We start from the raw sequence: 24671 nt of genomic DNA, 5'->3' as shown, positions 1-24671 counted from the left end.
TAGAAAAGTAACCATCGCCTCTCTGTCTGACGAAATCACACAGATGGCTGCAACCACATGATGTCAGAGATTCTGCAACAAGCCTGCGTGGAGAAACCGACCCTTTTGAACTCTGCCTCTAAACACAGTATACAGCAGCAACAGCGAAAGTGGGGACAGTCCCCTGGGGTAAGTCATATTGGAAAAATTAAAGGAGAGCAAACAGTGTGATAACAACAAGGATATAGGAACAGGAAGTACCAGCAGAAAATAAAATGGAATTTCCCATATACAGTCCTCAAGAACCCATCTAAAATACTTTGTACATATCTGGAGACTTGAGATTAACAAGGACATAGGAGAAAGGCAGTTTACATAGTGGTAAAAAAAAAAAAAAAAAAAAAAAAAAAAGATTCCACCAGTACCTTCACCTGTGATGATGGGTAATCTGGCATCAAATAACTCCCATCCCTCCCTCCCTGGCAAACCCCTTCAGCATTTGCACCACTAATTAGAGCAACTAGGACAAACAGGACCAAAACTGCTGCACTGCAAAGCTGGCTTGTTTACTGCATTCTCACACAGAATGCATGCTTTCAAATCATATGATTATTCCTACATCCATTTCCATTACAGTTGCTGTTAGTAAATAAACTCACAATATGTAAAATCTCTACTTTGTTTTTTTTTTTTTTTTGATTCTCAGGTGCAGTATCGCACTTTTCCACAGTGAAACTAAGCTGTTACATGTCTGACAATTCTTCTAAGCTTGCTAAGTTTCTTTTCTCCCTATCAAGTCTAAAGACATTACTGGACTTTTTGTAGATCTTGTGTCATTTAAAATGCAGTGCACCTTTTCCTTCACTCCTGACATGTCAGTGATCTTGCTTTGAACAGGGGTGGTCCAAGCAGTGAATCATGCTGTATACTATTTAAACTCTATTTCTCCATGTGAAGTATATTTACTTACTGTGTAACCAAACATTAAATGCCCAAGTCCTGTTCTAAAGCCAGTTAACTTTGTATATGAATTTTTGTACAGTACTGTGCTAAAAAACTTCCTAAATCTTAGCAGATCAAATCCACAGACCCTCCTGCATGTCTGCTCATTCCAAATCACTAAATACACCAGCACCAGTCTGATGCAGAGTATTTGCTCCATCCTCATCTATCTGCGTGCCCAATCCTGAGCAGCACACCTGCCTAATCCGCTCAAAGTACTCCCCCTAGCAGTAGCTGCTGTGACACTTCTGTCCCCTTGAGTGCCAGCCCCATTTATCATAGCTGCCACCATCCATCATACATCCGTCCAATTTAATCCAGAGCTAGAGTGCCAGTCTGACTCAATGTATTAATTCCAATGTTCACTGCAAGTCTAACTTTCCATTCCAACTCTGTGTACAAATCTACACAGAATGCCTACACAAAGTTGTTGTTGTTGTGCCGAATGCCTACACAAAGTTGTTGTTGTTGTGCCTTTTGGCTTTTCCCGGTTAGGGGTCGCCACAGCAGAACTCCGGTCCTCTAATGATTGGCAGTAGATTTTTACGTGCCGAGTTGCCAGCCCTGACACACAACCTTCAACAAAGGTACGCCCATTCACACACGTCTCCACACAGATGACGCTTTAGCTGAGAATCAAACAGGGCAACGTCTTACTGTGAGGCGACAACGCTACTGCAGCACCATCACCGCAGTTTTTAGCATGCCTACACAAAGTAATACAGTAAAACTTTCCCCATGGACCCCAGTACAGCTGCCTCATCTTTCCTACAGCGCCCAATGTATGCTGACTAAAAATATTCAGTATACCACGACACCTGTTTCTTGTGTTCACAGGTACCACCTGACAAAGTCAGACACAGACAGCTCCACTTAACCCCATCTTGCACTTGCACTTTCAAATTCCACTCTCACTTAATGAACTTTGACAATCACCTCACAACCATATCAGACTCAATGTCAAAAATCCTTCATCTCTGTTGTGCAAAGGGGAAAAAGACCTGACTGAAGCCCAGCTCTTTGGTGCAGAGAGATATAACCCTGACTGTCATCCAAACAAGCAGAATTTGAGTTACATTTTGGGCAATGGGACAGTCAAGGAGGAGAGGAGCAAAATTTGAAGCTCATAGTGCTCAGAGCAAGAACTGGAGCAAAGGAGGATGTGATCTTTGGCTACCTGAGCCAGTGATGGTAGCTTTTCTCCCAGCATGTGAAGTAGTGTGTGCATGCATGGGAAAGAGGGATGTAGGGGCCCCTGCGGTGATGCGGCTAGTCATGTCATCATCAGGGGTAAGTGGTAAAGCATTGGAAAAACATGAATTGACTGGAAGAGGAATCCGCTTTAGGACCTCAGGCAAGCTTAGGAATTGCAGGTGGCAGGAAGAGAAGGAGAAGAAGCAATTCTGTGGGGCAAGCTGTAGAGTAAAGATTGGTGGTGATACTGGCCCTTTCCAGCAGAACTCTTGGCTGGCAGATCGATAAACAGGAGACATTTTGTGGGCTTCGCTACAAAACAAGTTGAAAGTCTCTGGATAGCTAGTACAAACAACTCTCGTAGGTGCCTGAATTAAGGTTTATCCAGGGGATTTTCATCCCTTTATAGCAGATGGCACATCCTTTCTACTTTTGAACGAAAGGGCTAATCCTAACAGGTAAGGGTTTGAAGGTCGGCTGGAATGAGGATAAAAATTACCAAAGGAAAAAAAAAAAGACATGACTGTAACCTAGACAACACAGAGTTAGCTAGCTCTGGGCCCACAGGAATAAAGCCCTGACTATTGCCTGAGCAACCAAAGTTTCATTACCGACTTGTGTACCTGATGATGCTAGCAATGAAGGAAGGGTGGATGCCCATCCTAGGAAGAAGAGTGGGAAGGAGCAAAATGCATACTGCCATAATATCTCAGCATTGTAAAGCTATCCTGGAAGTGGCTTGCTGGCTCAATAAGCCACCACTTAGGTGATAACCCTCATGAGTGCACAGAAGTGTGCACTTACAAGGATGATGGGGGTAGCTCACCTCCTGCCTGAGTGACAGGGTCAGGCCATTCAACTGTCTTCACAGCCAGGATGCGGTCAAGAAAGAATGGTCTCTCTAAATGGCTTTTGCATCTTTGGTTCTAGGGACTCCCTACTACTGGGCTTTGAATGGGTTTGAGTCCAGTTAGGGAAGTCTTAATGGACAGTAGGCACAGGAGGTATTAAAAAAAAAAAGATAACCCAGAATTGACAAGCAAGTCAGTTAATGGAGAGGCCATTGAGGTAGGGAGGGAAGAAATACCCAACATCAACTCCCCAACTTTGTGAGGAGGAGGCTGTCTGGTTTATTACAGTATTATTTTCAGAATTTTAGATTGTTTAAATTGTTCATTTTGTGCATCCATCTATGTTACCATTTTTACAAGGTATTTATATTCAAATAGATGAATTGTAACATCCTTATGGTGCATAAGAATGTTTTTAACAGTCATTTTTATCCAATTAATATCTATTTCTTATCTAATTTATTAATATGTATCCATTTTTCAGTCTTATAAGTGTTATTTAACATTTTTACCAGGTGTTAGTGGCTACTTTTCCAATATACGTCTAATGTACACTTCTGAGGTATTTTAAAATGTATTTTTCAATGCATTTTCTAATGATTTTCTTATATTATTCCAAGCTAGGTCTTTTATTTAATGTAATTAATGTTTAATTGACCATGTGATAGAGCTCATTAGATTTACGTTCTGGGAGAGTGTATATAAGGTCTTGCATTCAGTATTGTCTTGTCTGAAGAAGTACAGGTACTATCCTGTACAAAAGCGCTTACTTTATTTGTGAATAAATAATTCTTTTTGGAGTGTATCCAGGTTGTGTTCATACTTTTTTGTTATTTTCCTGGTTTATTACAGTACCATCATCTAATGCATAATGAGGTCTATGGCATGCAGTATGTGAGCCAGAGCCGTGTACTTGGCTCTGCCAAGTGACATCTTTGCAGTATTCATGGAACATTTTTGGGAACAGAAGTCCATCTTTCTGTGAGTGTGCACTCCAGTCACCCCATGAGGGAGGGGTTAGCACCAGAAAACAAGAAAATCCTATGTGACTGCCTAAATGAAAACTAAGCTGTTTCTGTCTCTTACCCAGAAATGGAAAATGAACAGGCATTGTCATGGTGGGGGGCTAGATGGTCAGCAGACATGTCAATAGAAAAGGACAAAAAACCCTCAGCTAACCATGTTCTTGCACTGCCGCAATAAACTTTTACAAACACATGACTTAACATATTCATTGTCCTTATGCATAAATTACTTTTTTTTTAAATGGTGAGGTAAAAGACATGCTTTTAAATGCATACCATCACATGATTTGTCTCAGTAACCAAATAACTTTCAATGGAATGCACAAAAAAAAATATGAAACAATATGCTAAAAACCCATGTAAAAAGAAAGAATAAGTAATAAATTAACTACTCATTTTAATGGAAAACATAAAAATAAGCTAAACGTTTTTGCCATTTTACATAACCAGTCTGAAGAAGTTATGTAGGTAAAAAAACAAAAACACTTTTTTCATATTTTTACTAATGTTTTTGTTTTTTCTACTGTGTTGTATTTTTTCTTTATTTCAACTTTTGCCATAGATTTTACTTTGGGTTTGTTGCTGTAGGTGTTGCTTTTCATCTGCCACACATAGCAAAACTAGCTGACCCAATGAAGCTTACGGCAAAGAAGCCCCAGTAATTTAAGGACTTTCCCTGTCAATACAGGCAACTTCTGCAGCCCAGCGTTCATGACAGGTCAGGCCCCTCATCTTTTTGCACTAGAGCACCACTACCACTTCCTATTTTATCCCATCAGTTTGCCAGCTTTCCCAGGTACCACCCAGTCTTTTCCTTGATCCCCTGAATATCTAATTTAACCTCACTTCTCACCCTTCACCAAATGATCTCCTGAAAACTGCATTTTCATTTCTTAAGTAACTATGCCCACTCTGTTGGAGGTAATTAATTTACTCATTAAATCTCAGATTACATGCTTACCCCATTTCAGGGTGGCAGGGGAGCTGGAATCTCTCCCAGCACGCAAGGGGCACAAAAGTGCAGAAATTAATCCTAAACAGGATGACAGTCTACAGCAAGACACATGTACTTACACACACACACACACACGCACACACGCACACACACACACACACACACACACACACACACACACACACACACACACACACACACACACACACACAATCTGTAAGCAAGTTTGAAGACTGCCAATTTACCTGCAACCTATCTTTGCAAAAACAGTGGTATACAGTGCACACAGCAAAAATACATATGAATACAAGGAGGACAGAGTCTGCAAAGAAGGTAACCCAGCTGAAACCCAAACTAAAAATAAAGTATTTAGAGGCAGTAAGGCTAATCACTGCACCATTTTTCTACCCACACTGCAATACACCACTGTAATTTGCAAGATGTACTTCACCTGCATGTACACAGTTTATTATTCTCTCTATGCATTATGTGCATCTCTGTAAAAATACAACCTGCAGTTCTACTCTAAGCTAGTGTAATCAAAAGGACAGCCAACATAAACCACAACTAAACAGCCACATCAAGAAAATAATAAAAACACAAACCGTACAAAGTGGTTAGGGTATGAGCAAGCCCCACCTTCAAACTCCACTACTGTACCATCACAAGGCTGCACAACCTTGGAGAAAAGAGAATAAGTGAAACCAACTTATTGCCCGTTCTCCAATGCTGCATTTTCTTGGTCAAAATGTTAATAAAAGCTCACTAATGCCTGAATGGAGGCCTGCATCCATCCTCTCATCCCACTCTCATCCCAATTTTCCACATGCAACTTATTTGAAACTTAATGTAGGCACCTCCTCATTTAAAACTTAGTTATTGCATTGCACAAACAAGACTTGAAACTGTAGGCACCCTACAGAAAATAATGAAGAGCATGCAGTCTCATTCATTGACGCCAACCCAACAAATGAATCACAGACAATACACTTCATGAAAAAGAACTGACAACAAAATTTGATTAGTACCATTTTGTTAACCTGGGTGAAATGCAATGCATGTTTGTCATTCATTATATACTCAGATGAATGTTTGAAATCGAGTTTCTGACACTTTACAGCTCAAGCTGTTCAATACACCCATCCATGAATCTCCTCCCCTTGCCTAGGAAACCTTCCTGATTACTACTCTGTATTTAAACATCTTCCACTGCCCCTTCATGCTAAGCAAGTAGATGAGCATAGTCTAATCTAATGCTAATCCTGGATACCACAACCTCTCAAATCTTAACAGCTTATAATTGCTTTGCCTGCAGCATATTTTTGTTGAGTACTTCCACCTTCCCAGTCTCTAAAGGGTTTACTAGTTTCCCTTACAAATGTAAAGAATAGTTGTGTAAAATCTTACCACAACCATTGATGTCCTTCTCTTCTGTGTTGCAGTACTCATTACATATGGGTTGTATTCCACCAATTGCCCCGACGTCCAGCCTGTATACAAAAGCTTAGACCCACTGCCTGTACGTGGGATGTCGCACAAAGGCACAGTCAATGTCAGCCATAAAAGGGATGCCTGCATGTACAATCTTCAGAATAAGAAAGCCCCATAAGGAAAGGAATCCAAAAGGAGCCTAAGGAAATCATCCTTGGAAAGAGCAAGTTGTAGGGGGAAGGTGGGAGGGATATAGAGGAGAAGGACATCTATGGTTATGTAAGATTTTACACAACTATTCTATGTCCTTCTATTCAATGTTGCAGTACTCTTTACATATGGGAGAGTTCCAAAGCTGCAAGGGAACAAAGGGTGGAGAACAGAGTAGAAAAAGCTAAGGGGAAGCACTTTCCAGGAATCCATGGAGGATTGCCCTAGCAAAACCTAATATTTCATAAAGGTATGAACAGATAACCAAGTGGCAGCCTCCAGGATGGAATGAGCATCTATGCCTGAAAATGCAACTTATCTAGTGGAATGGGCCTTAACAGATGCAGATAAGACTTCCCATGGAATTCATAGCAAAACACAATAGTCTTAAGAGATCCATCTGGAGATGGTTTGTTTGGATACATGCAAACCCAGAGCCATGGGATGAAAGGAAACAAAAAGTTGGACAGACCTCCTAATGGACATAGTTTTGTCAAGATAAAATCTGAGTTGTCTATGAACATCCAAGTTATGCAAAACTCTCTCAATGGAAGACTGTGGAGAAGGGAGTAGGCAGTTGGATGGACTGATGAGACAATTCATTCACCACTTTGGGTATGATGCTTGGATTAGTGCTCAAGGACACTCTGTCCCTATGAAAAACTAGAAAAGGGGGAGAAGCCATCAATGCTGAAATCTCAGAGACCCTTCTAGCAGAGGTTAAGGCTACTTGAAGCACAGTTTCCATGAGCAGAACTTTACAGAAGCTGCTGGCTAGCACATAGTTACGATCTCAAGGAACAGGAAATGGCTTCTTGGGTGGTTTTAAATGTAGGACAACTTTAAGAAAAGCTTAACTTCTAACCTGGAAGCTAAGGGGAGGGGGAGTTAAAGGCAAACAAGCAGACAAGGCAGAGCAATGGACTTTAACTGAAGAATAGGAAAGACCACTGCTGAGCAACTCACATAGCTAAGAAAGTACTAGGGGAATGCCCACACCAAAGGGATCCGCTTTCTTTTTTTGGCACCAAATGGAAAATCTTTTCCACTTGGAAATGCAAGATTTTCTAGTACTGGGTTTCCTGGCCTCCTGCAAAACCCATATCACGTCCTTTGAAAACAGGTGCCTGAAAGGGATCAAAAGTTGATCACCCACAAAGTTATTTCTAGGGTTGACATATGGGGTGAACCAATGACCTTTTGTCCTGAGTGAGTAGGTCCATCCAGTGAGGTAACTTGTAGTGATGACCCTTGGCTAATTTGTAGAAGAGGGAACCAGTGCTGTCTTGGGCAAAAGGGGGTCAACTAGCAAGATTTTGGGTTTCCCCCTGTAGGATTTTCAACAGGACTTTCTGAATTAAGGGGAAAGGGAGAATGCATAGAGAAACATCCCCTTCCATGAGAATGATGGAGCATCCACTGTCCACACTTGAGGGTGAGGGACCCTTGTAGAAAAGTGAGGGAGTTGTCTGTTCATAGGGGAAGCAAAAAGGTCCAGTTCTGGAGTACCCCACCGGTGAACTAGATCCAGGAACACATCCCTGTGAAGCATCCACTCGTGAGACTGTGTCATAGATCTGCTTAATGAATGTGCCACCGAGTTCTGAGCCTAGGGAAGCAGCATGTAGAGTCACTTTGTAATGAGTAGCCAATTCCCAAGCTTTGATGGCCAGGTGACAAAGAAGATAAGATTTTGTGCTCCCTGCTTGTTCATATGCCACAGGAACGTAGTATTGTCTGTGAAGATATTGAGAAGTCCAAGCTGAAACGGACAGTGGAAGGTCTGTAGTGCTAGAATTAGAGCCCTCATTTCCCTGATGTTGATGTGTTCCTTCGTTTGAGACGGGGACCAAAGACACTAAACTTTCCTGGAAGCAAAGGTTGCTCGCCAACCCAAGACTGAGGCATCTGTGAAAAGCTGCTGAACTGGTTGAGGTATCTGAAGAAGTAGGCCAGGGTTCTGACTGGGTTGCTGTATCCACCAATGTAATTCTTTTTTCAGACAAGGGAGCAGAAGAATTAAAACATCTAAGGGGTGATCATGTTGGGACCAGACTGTCTTTAGAAACCACATGTGTAGCTTTGCAAAGGGCAGTATGGGGACAGTAGCGACCATGAACCCCAGCAATCTCAGAAACTCCTTGACAGTGACAAAAGGAAGAGGCAGAACAGCCTCCATGAAGGCTTTCAGATAATTACTTTCTCTACAGGAAGAAAAACCATCATCAAGTCTGTGCGGAACCTGCACCCCAAGAAAATAAGGTCTTGACTTGGTAAAAGGGAGGATTTCTTGAAATTTATTGAGAAACCCAGGGCCTGCAGAAAGGGAATAGCCATGTTCGGATGTTAAGTTAACAAACCTGAACTGTTGGCCAGAAACAGCATGTTGTCCAAGTATGGGTAGACTTGTAGGCCTTTTAGCCTCAAATAGGCAATAGCTGGGGCCAGGCACTTTGTGAATAGCCTTGGAGCAGTAGAAAGGCCAAAGGGCAAGGCAGCAAACTGACAGTGCAAAGAACCCACAGAGAAACACAAAAACGTCTTGAAGTGAGGATGAATAGGGATATGCAGGTATGTATCCTTGAGATCCAAGGAAGATAAGAAGGCATGAGGAGGGACCAGGGGAAGGAGAGCAGGCAGAGACAGCATTCTGAAATAAGGCACCACCAGGAAAGTGTTTAGTAGGGAGAGATCTAATATAGGCCTCCAAGAACCATCTTTTCTTGGAACTAGAAAGGGACAAACAGACGTGAAGAGTCAAGGGTGTGTGACTTGGGAGAGGAGGCAGATCGTCACAGAGGGCTTTGCTGGGCTGAAAGGGCTGCTGAGAAGGAGCAGCAGGAGTAAAAGCTTTAGACTCTTTAGACTATGGGTGTTTGCTAGAAGGCTTATGAGGCCTAGCTCCAGAAGGAGAAAAAGTGGAAGAGCGAGCAGGTTTCCTGACAAAAGGTGTTTTGACAGGAAAATTTGTATGAAATTTCGGGAGAAACAAGCAAATGTTTCAAATCCCGAAGCTCCTCACCTTTTTCCTGCAGTGATTTAAATAACTTTGCAGCTGCTTTGCCAAAGAGGGAGGAATTATCTAGAGGAGCATCAAGCAATTTTGCCATTACATGAAGGAGACGTAACCAGGAATGCCTTTTGAGAGCAGATGAAGAAGCCGCTGTTCTGGAAGATGCCTCAACTGCATCATAAATGCACTTGATTAAGGGTCTGGCTACCTGGGAGGAAGCTGATAAAAGTGAAAGAGCCAAGGATTTAGACTCTGTGTCAGGCAATGAGGAAAGAGCCTGGGTAGCCTAAGTGAGCAAGGCCAAAGCAAACCTAGACGTGTGTGCTTGATAATTTAAAGCCCTGATAGCTAAGGTAGAAGAGGTATAGACCTTCTTATCAATCTTTCCAAAATTTTACATTCCTTATGAGAAGGAAATAATTTAGTTGAGGGAGATAACCTTGAAGATTTACCTGAGGTAAAGGAAACCAAAACTGGGTCAGCTGAGGGGCATTTAAAAAGAAACTTGCAATCCTCAGGGACCATATAGAAGTGATCAGGTCTTTTACCGGCAGGGGCCTGTGAGTCAGGGGTCTTGGATGCTGCCTTAAAGGCATCTAAGAAGGCTGACAGGACTGGTGGAACTACTGAAGGACCAAGGGTGCCCAGATGGAATAGCTCATAATATCTCTTTTGTTCTTCTCAGATCTGAGAGCAATCCCACTTAAAGAATTCCCTCATTTTATTAACAGCTTCACCAAAGGAAAGCTCTTCAATGGGAGAGTCACCCCCCCATTACACTCTTCCTCTGGGGAAGCATATTCCAGAGGAGAAGGGATCTGGGTGGAATATGCTAAGAAGTCTTCATCTGAGAAAAACTCCTCAGAATCAGTGTCATGAATTTGGAATTCCACAGACTGCCTTGAAGACAGCTCATGGAACCCTGACGGTAGCACTGGGAATGAGGAGAAGGCTGGGCTAGCTATAGGAGAAGATGGAGCCAGAGGCCTCAGGGCCATCAGAGCCTTAACGTTACCCTGTAAAAAAACTTCCCAATCCGACGTAGGGGTAGGAGGAGTGGGAACATTCTTAGTTTTTTGCTTCTTTTTAACATGTTTTTCACTGTGAGGAGAAATGGCAGACGTAGGCCTTACCTCCAATACCTCCCTAGACAAAGAAGCCGGAACAGTCCCACAGTCTTCCGCAATAATGAGCCACAGTTCCCCCAAGTCATCCAAACCGGACGTCTGCATAGCCTCGGACCTGCTAGGATCTGCACTCCTGATGGCTTGCATACCGGTACCCGCTACCTCTGGTTGCACTGCCATGTTTTCATCAACCTCAAGGGGTATGTAAGAGGGAGTAGGTGCAGCTAAAGAGGATTCGGGCATAGCCTGTTAACCTTCCTCTTAACAGACGTCTCAGAAGTACACGCGGAACCTTTCATAGCGTCTCTAGCCAGAAGCTTGAGACTTTGATTTTTTTAACAGAGATTTAAGGCCGACAGATGACTACGCAAAGTTTTACGAACAAAGACCTGACGTGATTAGGCCCAATGCAAAACAAGCAAAGTTCTTGGCTATCTTTATGTGGAATTTGCCTTCCACACCTACACTTGCCCTTTCTGGATGACATTAACAAAAACAAAAGGCAGTAGTAATATATTAAATCCCCTATGGGGTACTTATCTGAAGCTGGAAAATGACACCAACAGTACCCAACGGCAGCCCGAACATATGAGTCAACCTTTCTGAATGGCGGCAAAAAAGTTTTGAAGATTGTAAGTGCGGATGTCCTTTTTATGGCTGATGCTGAGTGTGCCTTTGTGCGATGTCTCATGCACAGGCAGTGGCTCTAAGCTTTTGTATATAGCGGGTCGATTGGTGGAATACAACCCATATGTAAAGAATAATGCAACACTGAATAGAAGGACATATGACGTAAGTCAGGTAAAAGTGAACCAAACAGTCTTTCCTTGATGATCTACAATGAAGGCATACATTCAAGAAGCTACAAGCTAGCATGTTTTTGCCACACTAAGCAGTCACATTACCTTTATTGCTTTGTTGACACACCATGACTGTGTATTAAAAAACGTTACTAGAACAAAGTTATACTGTGACAGCACACTGAACTTACTAAAGAAACATGACAAACTATTGAACTCATTCCAGAACTAAGGTAACATACTATGCCAAACAAGTTAAAACAAGAAAAAAACAGATCCACTCCATAACAATATTCTGAACTCATATGAGAATCACCATGTCATCAAACAAATCACAACAGAACCATAAACAACAGCATATATTCTACTTATTTTAAAATGATTTGCAACATACCAGCCCCATTCTAGGAGGCTATAACTCCATAACTCTATGATGAATTCCAGGGCAACAAAAATCAAACTGAAATAAGGATCACAACAACTATGTTGAACTTATCTCACATGTAAGGCAGAATTTTAAATCCATTCTAGAACCACATCAGCACACTAAATCTTTTTGAGAACTGCAGAATAACAGAACCCATGCTAGAAAAAATATGGTAACCATTCCAGAACAATGACATATGCCAACTCCATGGCAGAGTTGGAATAACAGCACACTGAACCCATTCTAACACCACAACAAAATACTGAAACCACTCAAGAACAATAACAGTGCGCTGATGTTACACTAAAACCACAATAGCATGATGAACCCACTTCAGAATGATGGGCAGCTTTCTGAACCCATTCTAGAACCACATCTGCATACTACAGCCACACTAGAACTAAAATGACATATTGCAATCGCAAAAGAATCAAGACAGGAAGCCAAATCAATTTGGGAAAAATAACAAAATGAACCAGTTCCAAAAACATAGCCTACTGTACTTGCATCACCACATCATCACTAGCATGCAGAGTGTATACTAAAACCAAAGCATTGTGCTGTGTATGTACTGGAACTATGTCAAAAAAACAAACCTATATCAAAGCTAAGACAGAATGAATAGATCAGTCCACAACTATGATGCAGAAATAAGTCTTAAAGCGACCGTCAGACTAGAACACAGTGTACAGAACTTGTACCAGAACCGTGGCAGCATACTGAAACCACATCTCTAAAAGAGAACTGTGACCTCAGGCTGAAACCATTGCAGAACCAAAACAAACTCAATTTTCAATACATTTTAGAATGGGTGGTCAGATGGCATAATGGTTAAGGTGTTTAACTTGCAAAGACAAGGTGCAGGGTTTGATTCTCACATGGCATAATTAGCTAGGCTTAAAATGGTCCACAAGGGCAGTTAGCCTAATACTAATCTATGAACTTATGGTGCCAATGTACGACACCCATAGCAGAACCAAGACAGTATGCTGAATCCATACAAGCTTCAAGGAGGCCTAATGAAACTACTACAGAGCCATGATAGTAAGCTGAGCCCACTCAAAAATCATGGAAGTATGCTGCAGCAACAACAAATTCAAACTGGCACATAAAATGTACTGCAGAATCACAGAAGCTAGATGAAAGTATACCAGAACCACAGAAGTATACTAAAACCCATATGAACCACAGAAGCATGAAAAATGACAACAAAGCCACAATAGAGTGTTGAAACTGGACCTGCTAAATACAAATTAAGTCCTGCTATAACACACGCAACCTGCCGCAGAACCATAACAACATGTTTCAAACAATAACCAATCTCCACTGACAGCACAGTAGTGACAGGAAGCCATACCCACAGTTCCTTTGTCTTGATTGACCAAAAGCACTGCTACATTGACAGTTAACACCAAAAAGAAGAGTTGTGACAAAATTAAAACCAAAGCAAAGTTGTATCACTTTTTATACGTTAAGCATAGCAATTCATAACACAGACTCTACTGACTTTGTGACTCAAAAGTACTGGGATAACACTGACAGAGCCACACTGAATGCAAGTCCAGAAATAAATTTGTAAAGTATCACTGTCCATAGAATATATTCTTACTGCACTCAAAATAGTGTGTGTATGTGTATATATATATATATATATATATATATATATATATATATATATATATATGTGTGTGTGTGTATGTGTGTATGTATATATATATATATATATATATATATATATATATATATATATATATATATACATATTAATTTTTTTTTAAGGGGAGACCCAACAACAGTGCAATAAGGGTCTAGTTTAGGCTCATACAAAAAGTGATACGAAAAAGAAGGGATTCAAACCCAGTACTCCGGCTTCACATCCCAGTAACTCAACCAGTATATGCCTTAATGCTCACTAAACTTTTGCTCAAGTTGTGACACTATACGAGACCTATACAACACAAGTCACATATGACATGCTCAGTTTGATTTAAGCCTGACAAGGAATGCTGAACCCATATTTAAACCACGGCAGTATGTCAGAAATATAGGAATGATGGCAACACAAACCTAACGTACTCATGTACATTTTTTTTTTGGAAAATATTTTTTATTTTCAAAAAAAAAAATCACAGAAAATGAAAAAAGAAATCTTAAATCATCTACATTTTTCACGTATTTAAAAATGGGTAAGTGACAACTCACTTCAATATCACTACATAGGCAGTTATTCACCTACCACCCTCCTACTTAAAGCAGATACTGCTGTGATGATATCGCTCTTCTTATGGTGCTAGAGAAAAAAAAACAAGGATTCCCAACTTTGGGCAGTAATGCTAAACATTAATTAAGGAAAACCGATTTGTGTAATAAGCATCAACTCAATTTTAATGTTTACTAACAGAATGGAGCACAGCATAACAGCAGCACAGAATTAAAACATCCATCTACTGTAAATCAACTGAGAAAACCGCTTCCTGTTTTACTAACCTGCTTGTGTACAGGAGGTAACCTGGCCCATTGCACCAAATGCCACTTGCTTTCTTGTATTCACACAGTTCCAACAAAAGCACAACCACATCCCTCTAAGAAGTGCCCAAACTCAGCCCAAACCACATCAGCAGACATACAGCAGTAGTCCTTTCTGGTTTCATAGCTATTCACACTTTGTCCACTTTACTCCAACAAATCTCAATTTTGCACCACTTCACTTGTTATTTCACTTCTAATTCACTCATGCAGCTCTTCTGCTGTTCCTGTCACCAAAAGAATCTTAAAACGATTTGCAGACTGAAGGAGATTTCTTCTCCTCCTCCATTAGAAAATCCAGACCGCTTCAAAATACCACAAGCAACCCACAGTTAGAATAGCAGGCATTCTCTCCCACTCTTAGCTTCCAAGCCACATTCTGTGCCCAGCTTTTAAATTAGAAGTTTGGTCTTTTTAAAAAGTGAAATTTGCTGCTTTCTTCTGTGTGCACATACTGACTTATACAACAGTAGCGTGGGAATGTTCCAAAAATGAAGGGAAAAGCCAACTCTGAGGAAGAAAAAAAGTTTCTCTCTGCAGCACAATGAACAGATGATATTTTTAGAAGAATTACAATGTTAATTATGTTCTAGATACAAACAAAAACGTGGATCGAATTTTCACCTTCCCACTGATGCTCTCTTAAGTATCTTACTTCCTGAAATGTAGTTACCTACGTTTATTTTTAGAATTTACAAATTTCTTATTTCAAATAAAATCTCTTCTGGAGGTTCAGGTGTTGTTCTATTCTGTGACATTTCATAAGATAGGAGCTGCAAACCTCTTCTCCACAATAACTTGAGGTAACAGGCTCTCGTCTGCTGTACGTTAGAAAAATTCAATGACTTCCCTTAAAAAAATGAAAGCTGAAATTATCATCTAACAGCAGAAAAATCAAAGACTTTTCAAGTCTTTGTTTGTTGTGCAGAAGAGGTAAACGTTGTTATTTTTTTGTTCCTTAATGATAAACATTGCAGCCTCCAGCTCAAATGGCAACCAGATTAAGAAGTGAAACAAGACAGAACTGTGTGTGTTTCAAGTTTGCTCAGTTGGTCTGCCCTTGTCTTCAAGGAATGCTTCCTATTTAGACCTGCTTTTCCTACCTCCCTCTAAGAGAACGTAGAAAAAAAAAAGAAAAAGAAAACATTTAAAGCAAGCATCTCGGGAACCTTAATTGAGGACTATTCATGCTCTCTGGCATGTGAATGGCGACAGGTCCCTTCAAGCAGACAAGAGGGAAGGAAGGGCGGGGAAAGACCAAAGAGCATTCAGAAATAAAACCTTTTGGTAAGTTTTTTTTTTTTTAAATAACGTATTTTAACCCATTATTTCCTACAGCACCTTCCCATCCTTACATTTCCAGCAGTGTGCAACATGCTGTGGCACTACTACTATGTTCTTTAAACACCTCCTTACCTATTTACTTTCTGAAAGGCAGAAAGAATGCAAAAAAGTGCAATCAAAAAATTAACTTGCATCACAAATGTCTTGTTATTCACTGTTTGTTGCTTAGACTGACTGTTAATTCTATTTTATATACAAAAGTTCCTTTCTTCCCATGAATTACATTTCTTGTGCAAAAACCCATTTTATAAGCAGCATTATGATGGTATTGGGGAAGTTAGAACCACTAACCACTAGGGCAAGCATTTGTGCAAACAGTGCATTTGAGTTAGTCCACAAATGCAGAAGGCTGAGGCTCTAAAAGTCTCAATGCCAACTTCTTGAAAGCTTAACATTTATTGCACTGGTCTTAGTATCTGATAGAATGTATATGTGTGTGTGCGTGCGCGCGCGCACACACACACACACACACACACACACACACACACACACACACACACACACACACACACATGCCAATTACTACCATATGATGAGTTGTTCTGTGCCAAGAGAAAAATTTGCATAAGGACTGTTTCTTTTCTGGGTAAGTGAAACTACTCCATTTCAGGCCCTTTTTAGCCATGAAATGGACTAAAAAGACAAGGTTAAATGCACACATATATGGACAGGTTGCACAAATAATGTCATCGCATCTCTGGAATTTAATGTAGTGCCCGTTACGAGGTGGACACAACTATCACTTTCAGGGGCGTCTCAAAAAAGCATATTATTTTAACTGGGTTAATCCAAATGAGGCCAACTGTTGGTTCACAATCAACTTAAGCCTCGCATCTTTGAGAGATGGAGAAAATGCATAATCCATACATATAAAAGGAGAACATGAGAACGCTTCCTAGGCAGCAATCCGAAGACAAGAACTAAACCCTTGGGTCCTGGAGTGGTGGCAGTAGCACTACCACCAAACTGTGGCAATTTTTATGCACCAGGAATGGAGAATACACAAGCCTGGGGCAAATCAATAAATAAAACGTCATGCTACAGAAAATAAGCAAGAGAAAGAAAAACAAACTATTTACATCAAGTGTCTGCACCACTCATATAGTGCATGAAAAAATGTGGATAGTTTCGCATATTGTTCTCTGTGAGCAACAGCTGTCCTTGACACTAAAAGAAAAGCTAATTGCTACAGAAGAAATCAGCATGAGTGCTGTTTGCTTAATGAAACACTTCTCACTTTTGAAGAACCAAAAGTCTCAATCAAAATATATCTTTTATCGTGAAGCTGAAATTTTAAAGTCTATTAAACAGCAGTCAGTCTCTTACAAATAACAAGTTATGTTGCTATAATGATGTTTTTCACATACTTAGCAACATACATTACTCTGTTACCCTTAACTAATATGTTTTGTGCCATATACATCATTGGTATTCTTTGTCTCTATTAAATTCATGTGTACACTAGAGTTTCAACTTCATGTGTCACCCTTGCAGAAAGGGAAAGAAATGTCCCAGTGAGAGTTAACCTGGTTACTACAACTGCAAACAAAAATAAAACAAATAAGCCAAGCCCTACTGTGTACTTTCAGCAGAGGAAAATGTACATTATACAGTCTAGAAAGAAACTAATTACATTTTTTTTCTCTTGTATTACTTTCCTCAAATTGTAACAGATTCTAGAACTGATACTTTCATCCACAGATCTCAAACTTCAGAACATAAAATGTGGAACAGTGCCTCTCAAAATATGAAACAGCCAGCCAGCTCTGTTGGCATACAGGGGACAAAGCCCTGGCTATATGCTAGGCAACCAGAGTTGGACTAGAGGCATGGATGCCTGATGCAGCTGGTGTGGGGAAAGAGGAATGACAAAATGACAAGCCTTAAGCCTGCTCACCCCTCTTCGGTAGTGGAAAGAGGGGTACAATAGTGTGTGTGTGTGTGTTTTAGTTCACTTTGTCAAAAGCTGACTTTGTTAAAGCGTACTTTTGTCTTTTTTTTTTTTACTGGAAGCCATGCTTGTTGGTGCAGAGTTTATCGAATGGAAGAATGTTGACTGGTCAGCTTGTGTAGGGGTTGTCTCTTGACTTTTGTTAAGTGGCTCTGTGTGTTAATGCTAAAACTCTGCGAGATACTTAATGTTTCAGCATTGAGTGTGTGAATGGGTGTTTGTGGTTTAAGTTAAAGAAAGGGCTTGATAAGTGGGTAGTTTCAATATTATGCTTTTGAGCACTTTTAGTGTACAGGGAGAGTGTGTGAGCGTCTTGTGTAGTGGTACTGTTAGGGAAAGTTTTTTTCTTAAGGTAATGTATAGTGTTGGGGTTAAGAGGTGCAGCAGGTCCAGTGTGGAGCAAAAAGGTAAAGTACTACACTGAGTACTAGTCAACCAAACCCACCTCTGGGTCCACAGGAGGCATTTAGTTTGCAAAGTTTAATGCCCATATGGTCATGACAAAAGTATAACTTCTATTTTATTTTTAGAATTTGCTAATCAGGTAAATGATGGTATATGACCTAATACACAAGAGCAAGTATAAAGATAATACATTAATGCACAGGCAGCTTTTCACAGTCAGTCAACAACCAATATTGATTTATTACAATATTGCATGGATAATATGACAGACACCAACAATGGATACGGTCAGGAGAAAAAAAAATGGGTACCAGGCTTAAAGTTGTAACACTAGATAGCAACATTAATGTCCGACACTAACATCCAATTCTTAGGTTACTGCTAGTAAGACTGAGACAGTGCTATCATGTGAATTTCTTATTTTTGTTTTCCCTAAGATACTGTTATCTCAAAGGTAGGATATAAGTGGCAGGGACTGTGAAGGTAAAGCCCTAACATGTGTGGGTTGCATTGTAATACTCACTAAAGTGCAGTCAAACAATTTAGACTGACTGTTTTCAATGTTTTGTTTATTGCTGACAGCTCCATCCGACTTTCATTAGGAACACATCAAAACTGCACAAGCAAAGACTTCTAAGTCTGGATGTTCATGGTTTCTTACTACTCTATATTTTTAGAAACATCTTTACTAAATTTTCATTTAAGACATAGGCATATATACATTAATACAAAAGAAAACACACTACAGTAACGTTTCTTCATAGGTGTGTACTAGAGTGATGACCACAAGGTTCTTTTTGAGCCTAGCAATGCATCCCAAATCTCTGACAAGTTGTGGTACCCTTGATAAGTGTAAGCAGGGACTTGAGAGATGAAACATTTACATGCAGTTGCCTGAGACATGAAACATTTAAGGCTGCCTGTGCCCATTAAGAGAAATAGGCACCAAACTATGGATGACTTTCCTGTTCCCCATCCAGCTGACCAAGGTGCAACTGAATTGAGTAAGGGAGGAAAGTACAGTTGTGTACACTTACCATAAATGTAGATGTTTGAGTGTATTCATTGTTGCAGTCATCACATTTGGGTTATCTGTTAGCAGGTAGCCCTCAGTCAGCCTGATTATCAAAGTCTTGGGTTCTGCGTCGGTTGCTGTCTCATCTTCCATGACGTTAGGTATTCAGGGGTATAAAGCATGCAGCCAACGCCATTACATCAGTTTTTCTTGCCCCAAATGTCAGGTGCCCCCATCATGGGAAGCAATTATATACAAGGTTACACCTCCAACAAAAAAGCAAATACACCAAAACGCTTTAAGCATAGTAAACAAGAATAGAGGTATAGTCAATAGAAGTCAGGGGCTGGAGGAGGGTAACCAGGACTGCAACAGTGAATACACTCGAACATCTACATTTATGGTAAGTGTACACAACTGTACTATGTTCTTCGTGTTTCACTGTTGTAGTCATCACATTTGGGTAGATTCCCAAAGCTAGGGATGGGAGGAAGCAGTCAGATAGCATTTGGACCAGCTAAAAGGCTCTGCAAGACTGTAGTGGCAAAGCCAGCTCTGGATTTAGAAAAAAAATGGCAAGTGGTAATGCTTGGTGAAGGTATGTACAGAACTCCAGGTAGCAGCTTCTAGGATGTCCCTGATAGGGACACCTCTGAGAAAGGCTGTAGAGGTAGATGCAGCCCTGGTTAAATGTGATCTTATCCCCTGTGGGGTAGGTTTTCCATGGTGCTTATACCAGAAATGAATGCAATGGCCTATTCTCTTAGAAATGGTTTGCTTTGAAATGGCCTTCCCCTCTGCCCCTGCAGCAAATGCCACCAGCAGCTGTTCAGACTTCCTGACAGGCTTAGTCCTATCCAAGTAAAATCTAAGTTGCCTGTGCACATTCAAGGAGTGCATTATTAGTTCCCCTTTGTTCTGTGGATTAGAAAAGAAGGTTGGCAAATGATTGGACTGATTAAGGGCCACACTGGATACCACCTTGGGCATAAATGAGGGATTGGTCCTGAGGGACACCCTGTCTGCATGAAAGATGATGAAAGACTCCACTGCCATGATGGCCTGTAATTCAGACACCCTTCTTGCTGAAGTGATGGCTAGAAGGAAGGCTGTTTTCCAAGAAAGGAATTTCAACTCTGCATTTGCAGCTGGCTCAAAGGGAGGAAGAGTGAGCTTTTCCAATACAAAGTTAAGGTCCCAGGCTGGAGTAGGGGCTCTCCTGGGTGATCTTAAGTTTTTGACCCCTCTGAGGAATTGCTTCAGCAGTGGATGAGAGAAGAGGGGTGGTTCTGTGTTGTAATGTGCTGAAATGGCTGAGGCATGACTTTTGATGGAAGAAAAGGAAAGGTCCTTGTGAAGCAGTTAAATATTGAATAATATGGGGTAAATTGGGTACTGCTGTGCCCATCCCCTGAGTTTGGCTCCAGGAACAGAATCTTTTCCATTTTTCAGGCATAGGATTTTTCAAGTACTAGGCCTCCTTGCCTCCAGAAAGACATCCATCACTTGCTTACTGAGGGATGGTAATGGAGAGGTCAGTAAATTAGCCAGGCTGCAAGGTTTAGGGTTTGAAGCGGTGGGTGCAGAATCTGGTCCTCCTGCTGGGACAGCAGGGCAGGGGTCTGTGGCAGGTGCCATGGTGCCAGCAGACACACACTGCAGAACAGGGGGTACCAGTGCTGGTGTGGCCAGTCCGGTGCAATCAGTATTGTCCTTGGTTTGTCCTGTTTGATCTTTAGTAGCACTATGGAGAAGAGAGGCAGAGGGGGAAAGGCATAAACTGATATTTTTTTCCAGGTGAAGGACAGGGCATCCACTTTTCAAGTGTGTCTGTGAGGAGTCCTTGTGCATAACTTGTCCAACTGGTAGTTCTGAGGGGAGGCAAACAGGTCTATCTCTGGGCTCCCCCATTTGTTTCTCAACATGTTGAATATCTTTGGTTCCAATTTCCACTCGTGTGGATCCAAGAGATTTCTGCTTGGATCGTCTGCCAGTGTATTTAGCTTTCCTGGCAGGAATTGAGCCTGTAGGTGCACTTGGTAGCACAAGGCTGTGTTCCACAGAGCCATGGCTAGTCTCCAGAGAGGGTATGAGTGGGTTCCTCCTGCTTGTTTATGTACCACATGAAAGGAATAACAGCGGTGTTGTCCGTCTTTACCAATAATTGTTCTGGAAGAATGTGGTCCTTGAAGGCTGTCAGAGCATTCTGTACAGCTAACATTTCCTTTTGATTGATATGCAGGTGCATGTGACTTGGGTTCCATTTGCCCAGAATGCACTGCCCTGCCAAGTCAGCCCCCCCCCCCCCCCCCCATGCATAGTCTGAAGAATCTGTTGTTAGGGTTTGGGCGGCAGGGGGTAGAGTGAATGGCAGTCCCTTGTTTTGGTGGCAGGCCTCTGCCCACCAAAGGAACTCTATCTTTACAAGGTATGATAGGAATCATTGATTCTAGATCCTGAGAATGTTGACACCATAGGCTTTTTAGATACCATTGTAGTTTCTTCATATGCAGTCTTGCATATGGAATTAGTAGAATGCAAGAGGCCATGAACCCCAGTGCTTGCAGTATTTTCCTTGCAGATAGCTGGGTCTTTCTGGCCAGTAGATTGAAGTAGGCTGTCAAATGAACTTGTTTCTCTGGCGTGAGGTAGGCCATCTGGGAAGTTGTATTCAAGCTTGCTCCCAGGAATACAATTTGTTGGCAGGGTACAAGATTTGATTTCTTTTCGTTTATGGTGTACCCTAGAGAAGTTAGCAATTTCTTTACAAATGCCAGATGATTTAATAGTATGTCCTGGCTTTCTGCTTGAATTAGACAATCGTCCAGGTATGGGTACATTTGAATATTTCTTTGCCTGCAAAATGCAATGACTGGAGATAGGCACTTTGTGAAAACCCTGGGTGCAGTAGATAAGCCAAAGGGCAGTGCAGATAACTGATAGTGCATGTAGCCTGCTCTAAAGCGTAGGTATCTTCTGCAAGATTCCCTTATTGTGATGTGCAGGCAGACTTCCTTTAAATCCAGTGTTGCCAACAAGGCATTTCTGCCTAGCATGGGAAGCAGCTGATGAAGAGTTAGCATCTTGAATTTTGGGATTACCAAAAATGTGTTTAGACTAGACAGGTCCAGGACAGGACACCAGGAATTGTCTTGAGTAAAAACCTTGCCCCCATTCTTCTTGTGGGACAGGGTGAATAGCCCTGATGCTTAAAAGAGAGAGAACCTGCTTTTGAGCCTCTGCCCACTGATTTGGGGATAAGTCTGGCCAACCGTTTGGGGTTGGTAAGGAGTGGAACTGGAATCTGTATCCTTGGGAAACTATATTTAAAACCCATTTGTCCTGGGTAATGAGTTCCCAATTTTTTGCATGCAGGCGATCTTTCCCCCTAAACGAACAGTCAGTTGAGCAGGGCTTGGAAGGTTTAAAGTTAAGTCATTGAGACAGTTTACCATGGGGGGGGGGGTCGTCTTACTACTCCCTGCTATGGAAGTGGGAGCCCCCCACTGCTTAGTCCAATGAGCACCCTGGGGCTGAAGCCTGGGTGTTCTGCTGGTTCTGGGTTTGGACTGAGGTGGCCTGGAAGAGGCAGGAAATCTGTGAGGCTGTACTTGCAGGAAATCTTTAACAGTTTGCATAGATTTAGCTTTTTCCTCCATCTTTTTAAGTACGTCTTCTGCTTTGTTGCCAAACAGGTGGTCGTGGTTTAAGGGAGCATCCAGTAATTTAGCTTTAGCATGACCTGGCAAAGCTTGCTCCTTAAGCCAAGGATGCCTTCTAAATACAGACCCAGTGACAGCAGCCCTGCAAGATGCCTCTAATGAATCAAAACCACATTGCAAAGTATGTTTCCCCACTTGTTCAGCAGAATGCATTAAATTACGTAATTCTTTATTTTCAGCACAGTCAGGAATCAACATCATTTTCTGTTTAAGCAATCCAATAATATGCTGCTGATACTTCAACATATGAAACTGGCAGCTTAAGGCCCTAAGGGCTAACATTGCAGAAGTGTATACCTTCTTACCCGATCTATCCAGTGCCATGGAATCTCTATCAGGGAGGGGGGCGGGTAAGATTTTTGGCAGTAGTGGCCTTAATGCCCTTGGGTCCCTGTGAAATGGTCTCAGGATCCGCAGTAGGATTTTTAAAGAGGAACTTGTGAGAGTCAGGTACCCTGTAATACCTATCAGATTTTCTGGGAGCAGGAGGTAAGGTGTCAGGGGCCAGGCTAGATTCCGAGAAGGCATCATCTACAATGTCTAGTACAGGAGGGACAGCTAAAGGCCTGTGTTGAGGCAGGAGTGAGAATCCCCTAACCCTCTTTTTGGAGTCAAAGTAATCATGGCTTTCCCAGCGGAAATGCTCCCTAAGGGTATGCAAGGTTTCACCAAAAGAGAAATCCTCTGGAGGGGAAGCAGAGGGAATGGAGTCCTCTGCATCAGAATCCTCATAGGTAGATAAGGCCAAATCCTGGTCATCAAAAAAACAGAAATTTCAGAATCCTGATCAGAAGAATCAGAAGGAAAATCAGTTCTAGGTCTTTTAGAAGGGGAAGGGTGGTTTCCCCTGATTAGTGTAATAAGGTCTTCAGCCATTCTTATCATTTGTTTTTTAGGCATAGGAGCCTGACCATGTGGTCTGGGCATCGGTTTTCTGGGCATGGATAAAGTTTTAGGCCTTGAAGAAGAAGATGGCGTTGGTTTAATATGCAAGTCAGTACGCCTGAATACACCCTCAGAAGATGGTGCCTGCACAGCGGCTCCAGACCCATCTAAGGTAGAGACATCCGCAGGTTCCACAGTCGAAGAAGCCTCTTGCGGCATACCGGACAGCAAATGGGTCTCAGTGGAGGCCTGCGAATCTGAAGTAGCGGGTATCAGGGGCTCTGAAAGTGCCACATGAGTACCGGCGAATAGGAGAAGCGTAGTCGGCAGCTTTGGACCTATGCGGTCTGTCTCTGTCTTTATCTGTATTTATATGTTTTTTCAGAATGTCAGTAGTCAGGTGGTTTACCGAAGCCATTTCTGGATAATTGAATTGAGTACCGAAATATTTAGATGTGAATATAAACAGACGACGAATAGTATGAGGTTTGAATAAGGCACAAAACCGACAGCGAGGTACATCTTGGTCTGAGTCTAGGCAAAGAATGCAGTATGAATGAAAATCTTTATGAGGTATTTGCTTTCCACAAGAAATACAATTGTTAACTTTTACTGACATCGGTTTAGAGCAAAAAAAGGTTCCCCAATGGGGTACTTAGCTTAGTTGAAGACTTCAAATCTGAAACTCGAAAACGAAAATTTCAGGAGTCGGCCAACCGCCACTTATGAACTGCTTCTGCTTCGGGCACCGCATGGCAAGAAAGACTGATGTAATGGTGTCGGCTGCATGCTTTATACCCCTGACTACC

At 41.6% G+C, this 24671-nt stretch overlaps 1 protein-coding gene across 3 annotated transcripts in view; it reads right to left on the bottom strand.

The window, feature by feature from the left end:
* The window catches only part of CASKIN2 (CASK interacting protein 2), a 1742750-nt gene that overhangs the window by 728894 nt on the left and 989185 nt on the right, over positions 1-24671 (bottom strand). The window contains exon 1 of one of the 3 annotated variants that reach the window (XM_044084942.1): positions 14502-15698. The exons of the other annotated variants lie outside the window; for them this stretch is intronic. Within the exon in view, the coding sequence (XP_043940877.1) occupies positions 14502-14592 (91 nt within the window). The 5' untranslated portion in view covers positions 14593-15698. Of the gene's footprint in view, positions 1-14501; positions 15699-24671 lie in introns of those variants that run through there. 3 annotated transcript variants of the gene reach the window in all.

The sequence above is a fragment of the Protopterus annectens genome, chromosome 10.part0, assembly GCF_019279795.1.
Source record: "Protopterus annectens isolate FY-2018-M chromosome 10.part0, PAN1.0, whole genome shotgun sequence".
Classification (NCBI taxonomy): Eukaryota; Metazoa; Chordata; order Ceratodontiformes; family Protopteridae; genus Protopterus; species Protopterus annectens.
The sequence above is the reverse complement of the archived record's forward strand: the minus strand, read 5'-3'. Positions and strand labels throughout refer to the sequence as shown.